We start from the raw sequence: 19,081 nt of genomic DNA on the forward strand, positions 1-19,081 counted from the left end.
GAGACTTGTCCCTAGGCTACTCCTGCATTATCTTGGCTGTGTGCTTAAGGTCGTTGTCCTGTTGGAAGGTGAACCTTCGCCCCAGACTGAGGTCCTGAGCACTCTGGAGCAGGTTTTCATCAAGGATCTCTCTGTACTTCACTCCGTTCATCTTTCCCTCGATCCTGACTAGTTTCTAAATCACTGCCTCTGAAAAACATTCTCTCAGCATGATGCTATGACCACAATGCTTCACAGTAGGGATGGTGCCAAGTTTCCTCCATACGTGACGCTTGGCATTTAGGCCAAAGAGTTCAATCTTGGTTTCATCAGACCAGAGCATCTTATTTCTCATGGTCTGAGATTCTTGAGGTGCCTTTTGGCAAAGTCCAAGTGGGCTGTCATGAGCCTTTTACTGAGGAGTGGTTTCTGTCTGACCACTTTACCATAATGGCCGAATTGGTGGAGTACTGCAGAGATGGTTGTCCTTCTGGAAGTTTCTTCCTTCGCCACAGAGGAACTCTGGAGCTCTATCAGAGTGACCATTGGGATCTTTGTCACCTCTCTGACCATGGCCCTTCTTCCCCGATTGCTCAGTTTGGCCGGGTGACCAGCTCTAGGTGGTTCCAAACTTCTTCCATTTAAGAATGATGGAGGCCAGTATGTTCTTGGGGACCTTCAATGCTGCATAAATATTTTGGTACCCTTCCCCAGATCTGTGTCTCGACACAATCCTGTCTCGGAACTCTACAAACAATTTTGCTCTGACATCCACTGTCAACTGTGGGACCTTATATAGACAGGTGTGTTCCTTTCCAAATCATGTCCAATCAATTGAATTTAACACAGGTGGACTGCAGTCAAGTTGCAGAAACATCTCAAGGATGATCAATGGAAACAGGATGCACTTGAGCTCAATTTTGAGTCTCATAGCAAATTGTCTGAATACTTATGTAAATAAGGTATTTCTGTTTTTGCAAACATTTCTAAAAACCTATTTTGGCTTTGTCATTATGGGGTATTGGGTGTAGATTCAAATCAAATCAAGTTTATTTGTCACGTGTGTCGAATACAACAGGTAGACCTTACATTGAAATGCTTACTTACAGGCTCTAACCAACAGTGCAAAAAAGGTACTGGGTGAACAAGTAAGGTAAGTAAAGAAATAAAAACAACAGTAAAAACAACAGTGGAAAATAATAGTAGAGAGGCTATATACAGTTGCGAGGCTACATACAGACACCAGTTAGTCGGGCTGATTGAAGTAGTATGTACATGTAGATATGGTTAAAGTGACTATGCATATATGATGAACAGAGAGTAGCAGAAGCAGAAAAGAGGGGTTGGTGGGTGGCGGGACACAATGCAGATAGCCCGGTTAGCCACTGTGCGGGGGCACTGGTTGGTCGGCCCAATTGAGGTAGTTTGTGCATGAATGTATAGTTAAAGTGGCTATGCATATATGATAAACAGAGAGTAGTAGCAGTGTAAAAGAGGGGTTGGGGGGGGGGGGGTCACACAATGCAAATAGTCGCTTGGGGGTAAAAACTGTTGAGAAACCTTTTTGTCCTAGACTTGGCACTCCGGTACCGCTTGCCATGCGGTAGCAGAGAGAACAGTCTATGACTGGTGTGGCTGGGGTCTTTGACAATTTTTAGGGCCTTCCTCTGACACCGCCTGGTGTAGAGGTCCTGAATGGCAGGCAGCTTAGCCCCAGTGATGTACTGGGCAATACGCACTACCCTCTGTAGTGCCTTGCGGTCAGAGGCCGAGCAATTGCCGTACCAGTGAGGATGCTCTCGATGCTGCAGCTGTAGAATCTTCTGAGGATGTGAGGACCCATGCCAAATCTTTTTAGCTTCCTGAGGGGGAATAGGCTTTGTCGTGCCCTCTTCACGACTGCCTTGGTGTATTTGGACCATTCTAGTTTGTTGGTGATGTGGACACCAAGGAACTTGAAGCTCTCAACCTGCTCCACTATTGATGAGGAAAAGACTGTAACATAACAAAATGTGGAAAAAGTATCGGAGTCTGAATACTTTCCGAAGGCACTGTACACACTACATGTCCAGAAGTATGTGGACACCACTACAAATGAGTGGATTCGGCTATTTCAGCCACACCCGTTGATGACAGGTGTATAAAATAGAGCACACAGCCATGCAATCTCCATAGACAAACATTGGCAGTAGAATGACCCTTACTGAAGAGCTCAGTGATCCTATGACGTGGCACTGTCATAGAATGCCACCTTTCCAACAAGTCAGTTCTTCAAATTTCTGCCCTGCTAGATCAACTTTAAGTGCTCTCATTGTTAAGTGGAAACGTCTAGGAGCAACAACGGCTCAGCCGCCAAGTGGTAGGCCACACAATCTCACAGAACGGGACAGTGCGTAGTGCTTAAAAATCGTCTGTCCTCGGTTGCAGCACTCAGTACCGAGTTTCAAACTACCTCTGCAGCACAAGAACTGTTCGTCGGGAGGTTCATGAAATGGGTTTCCATGGTCTGTTTGATGTTTGATGAGCAGGTGATTTGGTCATGTAGTGTGTATACAGTGCCCGTCAAAAGTTTGGACACACCTACTCATTCAAGGGTTTTTCTGTATTTTTGCTATTTTCTACATTGTAGAATAATAGTGAAGACATCAAAACTATGAAATTACACATATGGAATCGTGTAGTAACCAAAAAAGTATTTGAGATTCTTCAAAGTAGCCACCCTTTGCCTCGATGACAGTTTTGCACACTCTTGGCATTCTTTCAACCAGCTTCATGAGGTAGTCACTTGGAATGAATTTCCAATGAAGTACATTTGTGGAATTTCTTTCCTTGTTAATGCGTTTGAGTCGATCAGTTGTGTTGTGACAATGTAGGGGTGGTATACAGAAGGTAGCCTTATTTGGTAAAGACCAAGTCCATATTATGGCAAGAACAGCTCAAATAAGCAAAGAGAAACGACAGTCCATCATTACTTTAAGACATGAAGGTCAGTCAAGCGTCAGCTGGAAGAGTACATAAAAAAAGAGTATATCATCCCAGTCACCTGATGTAGACTGTCCTGGAGGCCGGGGAATTTAGAACTGGCACATCATCAAAGATTTTAGAATGCATGAAAAAAGTCTTCCATTTATCCCCAATCATAGAAAATACAGTAGATATATTCAGTCAAGCAAAAAAGAAAGAAATAAAGTCTACAAAGAAGAGGAACACACACACCAGTCTCCTTTTAAAGTGTGTATGTAAAAACAGTAACATAGTACCGAGGACTGGTGGTCCTCCCCTGGTCACACCATTCATTTGTTTGTGTTTTACTACCACCTGGTGGCTACATTGTAGACAAAGTAATAATAGTGTTTTAGCATAAGAAGGAGGTGTATTCATTACGGAAACCGTTTATCGTTTAAGAACCAAACGGAAGCAAACAGAACAAAACGAGAGCTTCTATTGGACAAATTCAGCTAGGTCCCGCCCATTTGTTCCGTTTGCTTCCGTTTAAAAAATGTTTTGCAACCGATTCGGCGTAATGAACACGCTCCAGCGTGATCAATGGAAGATGGCGACGCGAGTCCTTCAGAGATTTGGCAATGGCCTGAGTCAGGCAAAAAACACGGCCCAGTCAACAGGACAGACCGTCGTTTTATCCAGGTGTGACTATTATTACTTTTTACGTTTAGGATTTAAAGCGTTTGGGTTCTGACTTTTGTTCCATTGACGATTTTGGAGAATAAAGGCTTCCACTGACTCGTTTATGCTGCAAGTGCTGCAGGAGTGAACCTGAACAAATGACTGCTAGCAAGCTAGCATAAATAGCTAGCCAGTCAACTATTGGCCTGTCGTCTATTTGATAAGCTACTAATTAGTGCACCTTCTAATTTGAGCTATTCTAAAATGGTTACATTCTTGAAGTTAATGCACGGCATACCCAGTTACTAGTGTACGTGTCTGTCTAACAGTGAATTATTATCACACATGCTCAAGGTCATTATTATAAAGGTAGGGCTACTGTTGTGGATATACACTACATGACCAAAAGTATGTGTACACCTGCTCATCGAAAATCTCATTCCAAAATCATGGGCATTAATATGGAGTTGGTCCCCCCTTTGCAGCTATAACAGCCTCCACTCTTCTGGGAAGGCTTTCCACTAGATGTTGGAACGTTGCTGCTGGGACTTGCTTCAATTCAGCCACAAGATAATTAATGAGGGCTGGGACTGATGTTGGCCGTTTAGGCCTGGCTTGCAGTCGGCGTTCCAATTCATCCCATAGGGGTACGATGGGGTTGATATCAGGGCTCTGTGCAGTTCTTCCACAACGATCTTGACAAACGGTTTCTGTATGGACCTCGCTTTATGCACAGGGGCATTGTCATGCTGAAACAGGAAAGGATCTTCCTCAAACTGTTGCCACAAAGTTGGAAGCACAGAATCATCTAGAATGTCAGTGTATGCTGTAGCGTTAAGATTTCCCTTCACTGGAACTAAGGGGCCTAGCCTGAACCATGAAAAACAGCCCCAGACCATTATTTATCCTCCACCAAACTTTACAGTTCACACTATGCATTGGGGCAGATAGTGTTCTCCTGGCATCTGCCAAACCCAGATTTGTCCGTTGGACTACCAGATGGTGAAGCATGATTCATCACTCGAGAGAACGCGTTTCCACTGCTACAGAGTCCAGTGGCGGCAAAAACTTTACACGCTTGGCATTGTGCATGGTGATCTTAGGCTTGTGTGTGGCTGCTCGGCCATGGAAACCCATTTCATGAATCACCCAAAGGAACAGTTCTTGTGCTGAAGTTGCTTCCAGATGCAATTTGCAACTGAGCGCAGATGATTTTTACATGCTACACACTTCAGCACTCAGCAGTCCCGTTCTGTGAGCTTGTGTGCCGGCGTTGCTCATAGAAGTTTCCATTTCACAATAACAGCACTTAAAGGTTGACCGGGGCAGGTCTAGTAGGACATAAATTTGACAAACTCACTTGTTGGAAAGGTGGCATCCTATGACGGTACCAGGTTGAAAGTCACTGAGCTCTTCAGTAAGGCCATTTTACTGCCAATGTTTGTGTATGGAGATTGCATGGCTGTGTGCTAGATTTTATACACCTGTCAGCAACTGGTGTGGCTGAAATAGCCGAATCCACTAATTTGAAGGGTTATCCACATTTGTGTGTGTATATATAGTGTAGCTTACTGTATTTTGCATGACATTAATTGACTGTTACTACATCAGCATTTCTTTACCTTATGTCAACTAGTCAATGATGCATCGTTTTTATTTTAAGAATTTTTAGTTCATAAGCACCATGATTGCACGTGTGTACTGTATGTGCAGCAGTGGTAGTCTGTGGCAAGCTGTAACTGTCAATGCTTGTTGTTTACTTTGGAAACAGCCAGAGACATGCAAGAAATAGTACTGCATGTAGGAAACTACTGTCCATTTTCTCAAACATTGTGTGTAGTCAGCTTGGGTATCAACATCATGTGTTACTGTTATTATTCTTAGATAGACCTTGCTGTCATTCACCTGTGGAGAAATGTGGAATACATGCATGGGCAGATCTGACTTCAACTCACTACTCAGCAGTGCAATCCTTTGCTACAGGAATAGATGAGTCAGTAACTTCATAAGATGTCTCCGTTCACATGTGTATTAACACTACCATCTGTATTTTTTCTCCAGGGGGTTGTCAGCGTCAAACCATAGGAGTCGTGAAGACAGCTGGTTCAAGTCGCTATTTGTGCGTAAAGTTGATCCCAGAAAGGATGCCCACTCCCACTTGCTTACCAAGAATGAGGAAAGCAACCTCTACAAAATCCAGTGTAAGTTGTGCTTTACTGTAACTTGTTCACTTTAATTACTTTTTTATATTTCAGAGTTTTGAGTGCAGTGTAATAACCATAAGTATAATGTAGAAATGTGTAATTACAATACTTGTTTCACTGTACTTCCAGACCTTGACTGTAATGTAAAGTGTGACCAATTTAACCCCTTCCAACACAGAGGGCACTATGTCTAATAGAGCTTGTTCTGTTACAGTCCATAACGTGAAACCAGAGTGCCTGGATGCCTACAACCAGCTTTGGTAAGTAAAATGGACCTTGTTCAGTCTAGGCCTTTATACCTGAAGCTGCTCAAGTAGTAGCCATACTGAGGGTAGTACTGTCGCAAATGGTTGTTTAATTTGGTTGTTGAGTATGTGTGAGATATAAGGTAAACGGTAGTAGTAGCTGGGATATTATGACTGCACAGCTGGTGTCACTAGTGGGTTGTGCACCCTTACAGAAAAAAACACATGCTTTCATGTGTGGAAAATCACATGACGTGAAAACGTGTCTTTGGAACACATGTTGCCACATGGTATCAAATTAACGTCACATAAGATCACGTGAAATTCATGTGGTTTTTCTGTAAGGGCAGGGTTTAGCCAAAATGTTTTCAGTTTTATTCCTGTGATGCAATTGACTCACTGGCATGGCAACAGTGTGTAGAATAATTTATCTATGCTTATACTTAAGATGACTAAATAATAATAACCTTTTACTTATCGTATAATCTGCACAACTGGTTTAGACACAGAAGACACCGCCAAAATGCATATTTTAAACATTTGGGGTGGGGATTGTTATAGAGCATTCTATTTAGCTGGGAAGTGTATGTTGAAGTCCTAAGAGAAACCTGACAAGAAAGCTGCAGTGGTGTCTGTGCTAACATCAAATTATTGCATCCAGGCATCAATAATAACAGTTAATCTGTTATAGTCATAAGTCACATTTTTTTATATTATATATCAAACAATTATTATAAGGGGAACCTAGTCAGTTGCACAACTGAAGGCATTCAACCAAAATCTGTCTTCGGCATTTAACCCAACCCCTCTGAATCAGAGGTGCGGGGGGCTGCCTTAATCGACTTGCATGTCGTCAGCACCCGGGGGGCAGTGGTTGTTAACTGTCTTGGTCAAAGGCTGAACGGCAGATTTTTCCCAGCTTGCTGGCTCAGGGATTCGAACCACCGACCTTTCGGTTACTGGCCCAACGCTCTTAACCGCTGGGCTCCCTGGTAGAATGTGTTTGTTATTGTTTTCCCTTGACAGTGAGGAGACCCTGCCATCTATCCATAATGATAAGTACTATCCATGTGAGCTGGTGGGTACCTGGAACACCTGGTATGGAGAGCAGGACCAGGCTGGTAAGAATGCTGGCAGCAGAGTACACACTCCTCCACTTTCTAGTCTAGTTTAACTGCACATTCTCTGGAATTGGCACACCTGTAGGGATATGCAACCTTAGTTCAGGAGAAATGGCCTTCATTGAACCAGTCTCGCACATTTTCGTAGTGATATGATGATTCAATTAAGTCGGCGTTACACCCACCTGGCAATAATAACAAAGCCTGCAAATAGTGCTGAGCGATTAACCGAAATGTTGGTTATTGTTTTTTAAACAACTAATCACAGGAAGTTGGTGGCACCTTAATTGGGGAGAACGGACTCGTGTTAATGACTGGAGCAGAATATGTGGAATGGTATCAAACACATGATGTACAGGTGTTTAATGCCATTCCAATTGCTCCTTTCCAGCCATTATTATGAGCAATTCTCCCCTCAGCAGCCCCCTGTGCAACTAATTGACGAATGTTGGTTCAATTATTTGAATACCATTTCATTAGCTTTTTTGTGTGAGCTCAATGCGCACATTGCACAGGTTCTCTAGAGTTAAATCAAATCCAGCCTGAACTGTGCGACGTAGTAGGGAGTTGTAGTTTCCAACAGGCCAATATTCTACATAGTTTAGCACATAAAACGTGGTAATTACCTACAATGACCATAATCCATTGTGCATATACTTGGCCGGTCTGTGTTTCTTTTACACCTGCTACAGATGAGAAGAATGTGCAAACGTGAGTTGATATAGAGAGCAGCTGTTACCTCAAAATACATGATATAAGTGATTAATAGTTGGTATTCAGCAGTCATAAAAGTATGCCTTATTTACTTTGAAGAACTACAAAATAATGATTTTGTCAGAAAGCATAGGCAGCAGCTCTATAGAGATGAGATGTTGACTTGGAATTAAATAATAAAGTAATCAAATAAAACAAATGTAATATACACAACAACTGAAATAATGTATTCAAGTAAAGTAATGGGCAGTGACTACCTGCTTATCAATTAATGGTTATTAAGTAATAAGAAGTAATGGGCAGTCACAACCATCATGGGACTTGTATTAATTGTTTTATTCTGTGTTACAGCAATCAACCTTTATAATTGAAAACTGTGATTATAGTTTTTATAGTCGAACCGAAACCAAAGCGACCTCAAAAAGCACTAATTGCTCAGCACCTGCAGACCTTTCCAGGACCAGTGTTGCCTAACCCTAGCCTACCCATGTCATGTCTACACATGTTGTCCGTAGTTACCTGGCTGTTGGTTTTGCATTGCTGAAATAATGCCCTTACACTTATCAGAAGGATTATGGATATGTCTCTGAGTATGCTTATTATTGCTTTGCAAAGTAATTGCTGTTGTGTGTTTTTCCAGTCCATATGTGGCGGTATAGAGGAGGATACCCAGCTCTGACTGAGGTCATGAGCAAACTTAGGCAGAACAAGGTAACAAACTGTTGCATGACTGTCAATTCCTCCCCGGCAGCATCTAGAAGCCTTCACTTTGAATATAGTATTCTAGAATATAGCTTCATATGCTAGTATTGTCTGATGTTGCCTGTCACATTAACTCATATACTGGGTGGCCAACCTTCCTTCTGAAGAGCTACTGGGTGTGCTGGCTTTTGCTCCAGCCCTACTATAACCCCTGGCTTATAATCTACAGCTAAAGAACCCCTCTCTAGATAGACATATGTGCTTATTGATATGAGGTTGACACCCAGATTGACGTTCATCCATAGGAGTTCATGAAGTACCGGGAGGAGAGAGGAAAGATGCTGTTGTCTCGTAGGAACCAACTGCTCCTGGAGTTCAGCTTCTGGAATGAGCCCATCCCCAGGAAGGGACCCAACATCTACGAGCTCAGGTCCTACCAGCTCAGAGTGAGTACTTAGTGACTGAACCTCATTAACCATAGTACTACTAGGGGTTTAGTTTAGGATGGTGCTATATTTCTGAACAAATATGAATCACCATGAGATAATGCAAAAGGTGGGCAATTGTTGACATAAACTTTGGAGAGTTTGTGTATGCTCTATGGAAACATTATGCTCATAAATGTAGGCCTATATTGCAATCCAGGTGAAAGGGACTTTATGATTAATTTTGAATCGTGGAGGAAATTGTGTCACACACTTTGATATTCCTGTAAAATACAAAACCTTTTTTCTCATGTTTCCTTTTTCCAGCCTGGCACCATGATTGAGTGGGGTAATTACTGGTAAGGCAATCTGATGACATTTGAACTACTCATCATCTTTACTTTCAGCATATAGTTTTATTTTTCTTGTTAACACTTTCTTCCCCACTTTCTCCTTAATTAAAGCTATTCCAGAGAGACACTATTTTGATACTCTGTTAGATCCTAGAGTGCTCAGGACTTAAAGGGAGATTATACTATTGTCCTTGCTATTTTCAGATTGAATTTAGTTGTTTACGTTCAACAGGAGCCTATGAGCCTGGATGACTCCATTCTCTCAGGTTTATGTTGAAAACATTTGTTTGTTTATGACAAATATTCAATATTTCGATGTTAATTAATTGTCCTGAATTATTCAAACTTGTCTGCCAAAATACGTTTAATTTGTGATTGTGCGTACTCCCTCTGATTTATTTGATTCAGTAATTGATCAGAGTTATCAATTCTAATTGGGGAAAATGTAATTTAAAAAAAAAGTAATGCCACATTGTTAAAACAACATGAATTAAGTCAGTATGATTTGGCTAATTAAAATTACTGTACATGATTGGTATTGATATGATTGTATATACGATGACTAATGGGACTGCTTCAGAGCCAATAGTGAAATGTCTCCAACCCCACACCATACAGTTTGCAGTCTCAATGCATGAGTACGTCCAATCCAACTGTCTGCATAGCCAACTGGTTCTGCCAAACTGGAATGTTAGTTTTCAAGCAAGTTCAATCAAACCGTATGAGTAGTCAAATGAGTGTCCAAACAGAGACACCACATGCACAGTAGCCCATTATAATTGTATATGGCTGCTGTGCTCGCCTCTTTGACAGGTCATCATGACAAATAAGAATATGTTCTTAATTGAATACTTGTATAAAGTAAGGTTAAATAGATATAAAAATTATAATCTGCATGGGGTGGCATTGAGCAAATGTGAAGATGAAGCATTGGTTGTGGGGAAGTGCTGTGACTGATGCTGTGATTGGCATGTTTTCCCAAGGGCCAGAGCTATTGGCTACCGCCAGCACAATAGTGAGGCTGTCGGAGGGTTCTTCTCCCAGATCGGAAACCTCTACATGGTGCACCACCTCTGGGGTGAGGCCAGGCAGACCAGCTGTATCGCTCCTCTCTCCTTTACCCTCGTTCATTCACACAGATCTAACATTCTTGTAGCCTCTCAGCCTAAAAGCCTAGTACATCTTATATACAAAGGTGTTATTCTTTTTCTAAAAGAAGACTAACATTAATTTTATAATACAGTGTTTCATTGTTGATTTCAGCTTACAAAGACCTTGAGGCCAGAGAAGCCACAAGGAACGCAGCTTGGCAACATGAGGGTTGGGATGAGGTTGTGTATTATACAGGTCAGCAAAAGCAGTTATGAAGTGTACTTTCACATAGTGTGCACACTTTTTAAATGAAAAATAATATGAACTCTCATCTGATCATGTATCTCTGTTTCAGTTCCTCTCATTCAGCACATGGACTCCAGAATCATGATCCCAATGAAGGCTTCCCCGCTGCAGTAACCTATGAGAGAACACAGAAGGCCGAATGCCAAACCTCACCTGTTTTTAAATGTAACAAAGTAAAAAATCTCACTGCCGTGGTCTCAATCTCTAGTTAATGTTGCCAACCAACCCCCCTCTGATTTGCTTTGTCTTTTACTTGACTAATTTCTGACTTTGTACCCGCAAGCAATATTTGGTACTCAAAAAACATCACTGAGACACAGGAGGTTAAAATATCGTATCCCATCTGGAAACTGTTGCCTAAAATACTCTTTCTATAATTGGAAGAACTCTAAGGCACTGGCACAGGGCTCAACACTGCAAAATCAGCGTATTGAAACCTCCTGATAGTGGTTGGGTGGAGAACTGATGTCCAACATACTGGGTCATATTAACACTGGTCACTTGGCCACAGCTGATCTAGTATGTATATATATTTTAGAACCAACCAAAGTGCTGCTTTGGAAAGAAGGCTAGCCTAGCAGTGTGTTCTGTTTGCAGTGAATAAGAATTGGGCAACTGGGGCTCGACTTGACAAAAAAAATCACTATAGATGCACAATGTGTGATTTAGCGGTTATTTTGTTTATTTAATGTAAATATATGAATCACATTGTTGCATTGCAAAATTACACTTTTGGATGAAATCTGATCTAAGAAATGCTGTTACTGATTAAAACAGAGTGCTAGAAAGACAGTCCAAATGGCAAGTGCATTGTTACTGTATTTTGTCAACAGAGAATATCTACTTAATGGTCAATTATGTAACTTTGAAGTGAAGGCACTGAGCGGGATTATTTCTTCTTGGGATAATTTGTGTATTGTACTGTTAGACATTTACTGCACTGCTGGAGCTAGAAACAAGCATTTCACTGCACCTACTTTAACATCTGCTAATCTGTGTACGTGAAAAATAAACTTGGATTTATTTGAGAACTGGTATGATGAATACAGAGCTAAAGCCCATTGCCTATTTTAACCCTAAATGTCTTGTGAATTTTTTTCAAGCGCATGTATTGATTGCAATCGTGGGCATTCTCTCCCTATTTCGTTCCCATCTGCAATAAGCTTGATGTGTTGTTGTACTGGTTTAGTGCACATGGCTTGTTTTAGCCTTGTGGAGAAGATATTGCCCAGTTTGATCAGATTTAACATGTTTTTGGTTAGGCATAATGAATAATCTGTTCTGCGTTAAACCACAAGTCTAATATTATCATGGAAGAATTGTGCCCAGGTACAATTACCAATGTACTGAAATGAAAGTTTAATTGTGGAGTCATGCTGCTACTCGTTATGATTTTAAAAGATGTTTAAGGGTTGATAGTAGCATGCCTCATACTAGTTTTTATTCCCTGATTTACAGGGTATTTATGAAAGGTGGCAAGAATTGTCAGCACAAAGTTATTCAAAGAGAAACGTAACTGGAAACTGCTTCCCTTTGTTGCCAGACTGTGTGCTAGCCAGTACAATATGGATGTGTTTGTCATTGTTTAGTGGATGGTACCATGAGTCTGACAAAGAAAACAAGCAATTAAATGACCACGCACACTCAGAACTGCATTTTACACTTTTACTATTATTAGTGTCAATAGCAAAATTAAAACATCTATAAATGCACATTTGATGGCACATATTGTACAATGCAGTAGTTCTATTTTCCTGACCACTAAAGCATTGAAATGAGGACAAAACCACAAAAGTGCAGTTTAAAACATCCAGGATTGGGGTCAATTCAATTATTCCGGAATTAAACAAATGCTGAATTGAAATGGAATTGACTCCAATCCCTCCAAAAAGAATAACATTTGGTTAACCTGAATTATATTCTCTAGTAGAAAATGTAAGGGTCAAACCCAAGAAGACACTATTGTTGTGGAAACATTTTAATTAAAACATTTTTTTAAATTATTGACTGGAAGAAAAAAAGTGTGCATTGGATAAAACCATAAAAGGCACACCAGTAGGTGAAAATAAAACACTGATGTTAGCATTAGTAACACTAGTTGTAAGAGGTTTCAGGTTTGTATGGTATTTCTTTGTTAAATCTTCTCCAGTTCTTTTAGCAGCTCTCCAAAACTTGTGACGTACCACAAACTTTTCTCCTTTACTTGCTGCCTGACCACATTTCCACCAAATCCAATGAATGCATTCTGAAAAACAAAACAGTGTGCTGAGGAAAATTGCTTAAAAGGCAACCAGTGTCCATTATTCCAGTGTTACTTTACATTATAGCTGCCTTTAACACCTGACAATCTGGTACTGGGGTGTATTCATTAGACGCAGACCATAGCAAAACGTTTTGCAATGCAAACTTGAGTTTCTATTGGACAAATTCAGGTAGGTTCCTCCCCGGTTCATTCCGTTTGCTTCTATTTGGTTCCTAGTGAATACACCCCTGTAATTGTGTCTTTGAAAAAGGCAATAATTAACTCCTCCACAGGCACTGCTCTGCTTTGCTGTTAACACTGCTCCCCCTAAAATGTGTTGTATGTGTGTTTCTGTGGTGTCTAGGAGTGTTGGGAGCAGAGACAAATATACACATTTCCTTCTCAAGATGGATAATGAAGTATTCTATGACAGAAAGCCGGAGATTACATAAATAGCAGCTTTAAATACTAGCTTGTCACCTGTCTTTAAGTGTATTGACAAAACACTTACTGCAGGGGGACAGGCCTCCAGGTCTGTGGCTCCATCGCCAATCATCACCACGTTCTTGAAGCCGTGCTTCTCCTTGAGCATGCTGATCACCTTCCCCTTCCCATTACTCTCAGATGTGGGCTGGGTCTCGTCAAAGCCAGCATACTCACCTAGGAGGAAAATATTATGGTTTGAATTAGTAAAGAATTCCTCCCTGTAGAGGCCAATCTACTGCTTGCTTGGATGAAACCAGCCCTTTGAAGTTCAGTTCAAGTTTTATTAAGTACAGTAAAATGCTTCACTTGCAAGCGCTACCCAACAGTGCAGTAATCAATATCAAAATAGTATAACTAATGCAAATAAAAAATATACAGACCAGTTAAAATTTTGGGCACCTACTCATTCAAGGGTTTTTCTTTATTTTTCAAAATTTCTACATTGTAGAATAATAGTGAAGACACTGAAATAACACAACACATAACCCAAAAAGTGTTAAACATTAAAATATATTTTATCATTTTAGATTATTCAAAGTTTGCCTTGATGACAGTTTTGCACACTCTTGGCATTCTCTCAACCAGTTTCATGAGGTAGACACTTGGAATGAATTTCAATTAACAGGTGTGCCTTGCTAAAAGTTATTTGTGGAATTTATTTCCTTCTTAATGGATTTGAGCCAATCAGTTGTGTTGTGACAATGTAGGGGTGGTATACAGAAGATAGCCCTATTTGGTAAAAGACCCAAGTCCATTTTATGGCAAGAACAGCTCAAATAAGCAAAGAGAAACAACAGTCCATAATTACTTTAAGACATGAAGGTCAGTCAATATGGAAAATGTCAAGAACTTTGAAAGTTTCTACAAGTACAGTCGCAAAAACCATCAAGCACTATGATGAAACTGGCTCTCACGAGGACCACCACAGGAAAGGAAGACCCAGAGTTACCTCTGCTGCAGAGGATAAGTTCATTAGAGATACCTGCCTCAGAAATTGCAGTCCAAATAAATGCTTCAGAGTTCAAGTAATAGACACATCTCAACATCAACTGTTCAGAGGAGACTGTGTGAATCAGGCCTTCATGGTCAAATTGCCAAGAAACCACTACTAAAGGACACCAATAAAAAGAAGAGACTTGCTTGGGCCAAAAGCCACAAGCAATGGACATTAGACTGGCGTAAATCTGTCCTTTGGTCTGATGAGTCCAAATTTGAGATTGATGGTTTCAACAGCGTGTCTTTGTGAGACGCAGAGTAGGTGAACGGATGATCTCTGCATGTGTGGTTCCCACTGTGAAGCATGGAGGAGGTGTGACGGTGTGTGGGTGCTTTGCTGGTTTCACTGACTGTGATTTATTTCGAATTCAAGGCATACTTAACCAGCATGGCTACCCAGCATTCTGCAGCGATACACCATCCCATCTGATTTGCGCTTAGAATAATTATCATTTGTTTTTCAACAGCACAATGACACAACACACCTCCAGGCTGTGTAAGGGCTATTTGACCAATAGGGAGAGTGATGGAGTGCTGTATCAGATGACCTGGCCTCCACAATCACCCGACCTCAACCCAATTGAGATGGTTTGGGATTAGTTGGACCGCAGAGTGAAGGAAAAGCAGCCAACAAGTGCTCAGCATATGTGGGAACTCCTTTAAGATGGTTGGAAAAGCATTCCAGGTGAAGCTGGTTGAGAGAATGCCAAGAGTGTGCAAAGCTGTCATCAAGGCAAAGGGTGGCTACTTTGTAGAACCTCAAATATATTTTGATTTGTTTCGCACATTTTTGGTTACTACATAATTCCATATGTGTTATTTCATAGTTTTGATGTCTTCACTATTATTCTACAATGTAGAAAATATAAAATAAAGAAAAACCCTTGAATGAGTAGGTGTGTCCAAACCTTTGACTGGTACTGTATATAATAAAGAAAACTATAATTATATATGCAGGGTCAGTGCCAATACCAAATGTACAGCGATACTGGAGTGAGAAGATGGCCACCTGTTTTTGCTTCAAGTCGTCAAACCAAAATAACCCATAATATTCAAACATTAATGATCATACAGTAATCAACTACAGTTCATCCCTGCAACAGTGTGAGGTGATTCTGATGCTGCTCTGATCTGCTCTTACCATTGAAGTAGAACTTGAGGCGGTTGGCATACACGTGATGGAGGGGAATGCTGAGTTGAGTGGCAACATGCTCCACAATACAGCGGAAACCGCCAGTGACCAGGAACACCTTCACGTTGCGCTGGTGCAGAGTATCAACAAGCTCCCTGGACAATGGATGGAATTGTGTCCATTTATTCTACAACATGCAGAAATTAGTACATGTTTCATAGGCAATTGTGCAACTTGAGGTTAGACACCCAGCTTGAAGAGACTACTGGAAGTTCAACCATTTTATGTGCGAATGACAATAAAATTACAATAGCCTCTGCTAATAACTAAATAGTGTTGAGTGGAAAAAAATTGAGCAATTGAAATCAGCAACCACTTACTTAATACCTGTCGTCAACTGGGGAGGGTGGTCAGTTATCAGTTTGTTCACTTGTTCCCTCGAGCATCGGATGATTGACAGGCGCTCTGTCAGAGCGGTTTTAAAAGTCACTGACCCCCCCATGGCCTTGCAAGTCCTGAAATGAGAGAAACTCAATGTACCCAACAAATATGTTGAGAATGAAACATTTAGAACATAACATGTAGAAAATTATGGCACAGAGAAATGTACAGGGGAATGTAGATGGGCCTAGATAAACGAGAGAAGAAAGCTCATGCTTTTCATCTTAAAATCATTAAGAATTGCTACACAGCATACATTTCTGTGACAGCATCTCCAACCCCGCAGAATTTGGCTAGCTCATCAATGCCTTCTTCTCTGATAATAGTGCTGTCAACATCAAAGCACACAGCGTCTGCTCTCCGGAAGATTTCCTTTGTCTGTGATAAAGTTGTCATTATGCTGAAACAAAAGCATGCAGGAGAGACAAAAACATAATTGATTGTTTAACTGACAGTGGTAATTTCTATTTGAACAGGACAGTACATTGAAAGTGCATTAGATAACAAGTAATTCAATTTGTCAATAGTAGACAGTTACAGAGGTCATGAGAAGGGAAAGCAAAGCCTTAACTACTTGAGCATGCACGAAGCATGCATGAGAGCATCAGCTGTTCCGGACGACTGTGTAATCACGCTCTCCATAGCCGATGTGAGTAAGACCTTTAAACAGGTCAACATTCACAAGGCCACAGGGCCAGACGGATTACCAGGACGTGTACTCAGAGAATGCGCTGACCAACCTGTCCCTGACCGAGTCTGTAATACCAACATGTTTCAAGCAGACCACCATAGTCCCTGTGCCCAAGAACACCAAGGCAACCTGCCTAAATGACTACCCTCACGTCTGTAGCCATGAAGTGTTTTGAAAGGCTGGTCATGGCTCACATCAACACCATTATCCCAGAAACCCTAGACCCACTCCAATTTGCATACCACTCCAACAGAACCACAGATGATGCAATTTCTACTGCACTCCACACTGCCCCTTTCCCACCTGGACAAAAGGAACACCTACGTGAGAATGCTATTCATTGACTACAGCTCAGCATTCAACCCCATAGTGCCCTCAAAGCTCATCACTAAGCTAAGGACCCTGGGACTAAACACCTCCCTCTGCAACTGGATCCTGGACTTCCTGACGGGCCGCCCTCCAGGTGGTACGGGTAGGTAACAACACATCTGCCACGCTGATCCTCAACACGGAGGCCCCTCAGGGGTGCGTGCTCAGTCCCCTCTTGTACTCCCTGTTGACCCATGACTGCATGGCAAAGCACGATTCCAACACCATCATTTAAGTTTGCAGATGACACAACACCGTCAACGATGAGACAGCCTGTAGGGAGGAGGTCAGAGATCTGGCGGTGTGGTGCCAGGATAACAACCTCTCACTCAACGTGACCAAGACAAAGGAGATGATTGTGGACTACAGGAAAAGGAGGACCGAGCACGCCCCCATTCTCATCGATGGGGCTGTAGTGGATCAGGTTTAGAGGTTCAAGTTCCTTGGTGTCCACATTACCAACAAACTATCATGGTCCAAACAGACCAAGACCGTTGTGAAGAGGGCACGACAATGCCTATTCCCCCTCAGGAGACTGAAAAGATTTGGCATGGGTCCTCAGATCCTCAAAAAGTTCTACAGCTGCACCATCAAGAGCATGGTTGCATCACCGCCTGGTATGGCAATTGCTCGGCCTCCGACCGCAAGGCACTACAAAGAGTAGTGTGTACGGCCCAGTGCATCACTGGGGCCAAGCTTCCTGCCATCCAAGACCTCTATACCAGGCGGTGTCAGAGGAAGGCTCTAAAAATTGTCAAAGACTCCAGCCAACCTAGCCATAGACTGTTCTCTCTGTTACCGCATGGCAAGCGGTACCAGACCACCAAGTCTAGGTCCAAAAGGCTTCTTAACAGCTTCTACCCCCAAGCCATAAGATTCCTGAACAGCTAATCAAATTGCTACCCGGACTGTTTGCATTGTCCCCCCCAGCCCCCACTTTTTTTTTTTTTACCCTGCTGCTACTCTCGGTGCTATATGCATACTAATATGCATGCAATAACAATGGTTGATACTGAAAATATATATTATTGAATGCCTAAATCAATTACACTTTCTTTGATATTTAGCTAACATTTCAACCTGGACTTAGTAAACATAAATCTGTCTCCCCCTATGTTGTTTTGTATGGTATGTATTAATTTGTGGATGTCCATAATCTATTTCGTATATGTTACGAATTACAATTCGTATTGTAAAAATACAATTCGTATTTTAATTATTTTTTTTAACCTTTATTTAAGGCAAGTCAGTTAAGAATAAATTCTTATTTTCAATGAAGGCCTAGGAACAGGGGCAGAACGACATATTTGTACCTTGTCAGCTCGGGGAATTGAACTGGCAGTGGCGCTGGCAGTAGAAACAAAGAGCACAACAGCACCCTGCCCTTGGAGAAAACTATCCCGCAATTGAATTGTTGTGTAACACTCTCCTCGAGAAAAATGAATTGCATGCGCGCAAAAGGTAATGAATGCCATTGCCAGATTGCGTTTTCACTGCAATACATTTGTGCACGGTTGGCATCACAGAGCAAAACAATAGAGTTCATTTGAAATCATGCAATGCGTTACATAATGTATCAATTTAAGGACAATTTATGAATCTGCATTACCTGTACAAAGTGTCCTTGATGGTGTTAAATGGTACTCTTCATGTATTTTTTGGCATGTGCTGGACCTGCAAGGTAAGTCTAATTTATTCAATAAGAAAACAATTTTGTGTGAAATGTTCTTGGTTGATATAGCACTGTCCCCGGTTTCAGCATTGTCCGACTTCCCAGATGCATTCAATAGGTTCACTGGTGAGGAAGAGAAAGCTGCGCGAATCAAATGAAAGCCGGTACGTGAGACCGCCCACTACTGTTTCCTTTTACGTAACGTTAGTTTACCCACTACGCAGTGGTGGCCTAATGCCACGATCGGTATAGCTCCTCCAATTGCATTGTCTTTTTGACAGTGTGAC

General features: G+C 41.5%; 2 protein-coding genes across 2 annotated transcripts; one reads left to right on the forward strand and one right to left on the reverse strand.

Annotated features, from left to right (window-relative positions):
- Nucleotides 1–3,302: 3,302 nt before the first annotated feature.
- LOC139382404 (protein NipSnap homolog 2-like) lies at nt 3,303–11,793 on the forward strand. Its single transcript, XM_071126430.1, has 10 exons — nt 3,303–3,624; nt 5,665–5,804; nt 6,022–6,067; nt 7,079–7,173; nt 8,528–8,598; nt 8,895–9,035; nt 9,342–9,373; nt 10,351–10,445; nt 10,631–10,714; nt 10,815–11,793. The coding sequence occupies exons 1-10, from the start codon at nt 3,479–3,481 to the stop codon at nt 10,877–10,879; spliced, it is 915 nt and encodes a 304-aa protein (XP_070982531.1). The 5' UTR covers nt 3,303–3,478; the 3' UTR covers nt 10,880–11,793.
- Nucleotides 11,794–12,416: 623 nt separating this feature from the next.
- On the reverse strand, nt 12,417–18,917 carry LOC139382405 (phosphoserine phosphatase-like). The gene is made up of 6 exons (XM_071126431.1): nt 18,732–18,917; nt 16,319–16,462; nt 16,002–16,136; nt 15,631–15,776; nt 13,519–13,667; nt 12,417–13,010 (listed from the first exon to the last, which is right to left on the reverse strand). Exons 2-6 carry the CDS (start codon nt 16,456–16,458, stop codon nt 12,900–12,902), a joined length of 681 nt encoding a protein of 226 aa, XP_070982532.1. The 5' UTR covers nt 16,459–16,462; nt 18,732–18,917; the 3' UTR covers nt 12,417–12,899.
- Nucleotides 18,918–19,081: the final 164 nt, after the last annotated feature.

The sequence above is a fragment of the Oncorhynchus clarkii genome, chromosome 24, assembly GCF_045791955.1.
Source record: "Oncorhynchus clarkii lewisi isolate Uvic-CL-2024 chromosome 24, UVic_Ocla_1.0, whole genome shotgun sequence".
Classification (NCBI taxonomy): domain Eukaryota; kingdom Metazoa; phylum Chordata; class Actinopteri; order Salmoniformes; family Salmonidae; genus Oncorhynchus; species Oncorhynchus clarkii.

Excerpts from the sequence above, each read along its gene's own strand:
- LOC139382404 (XM_071126430.1), top strand. The coding sequence starts at position 3,479 with ATGTTTTGCAACCGATTCGGCGTAATGAACACGCTCCAGCGTGATCAA. Across the intron at positions 5,805-6,021 it reads CAACCTCTACAAAATCCAGT|TCCATAACGTGAAACCAGAG; the intron begins GTAAGTTGTGCT and ends GTTCTGTTACAG. Across the intron at positions 10,715-10,814 it reads TGAGGTTGTGTATTATACAG|TTCCTCTCATTCAGCACATG; the intron begins GTCAGCAAAAGC and ends TCTCTGTTTCAG.
- LOC139382405 (XM_071126431.1), bottom strand. The coding sequence starts at position 16,458 with ATGACAACTTTATCACAGACAAAGGAAATCTTCCGGAGAGCAGACGCT. Across the intron at positions 16,137-16,318 it reads GGAGATGCTGTCACAGAAAT|GACTTGCAAGGCCATGGGGG; the intron begins GTATGCTGTGTA and ends CTCTCATTTCAG. Across the intron at positions 13,011-13,518 it reads TGGAGGCCTGTCCCCCTGCA|AATGCATTCATTGGATTTGG; the intron begins GTAAGTGTTTTG and ends TTTGTTTTTCAG.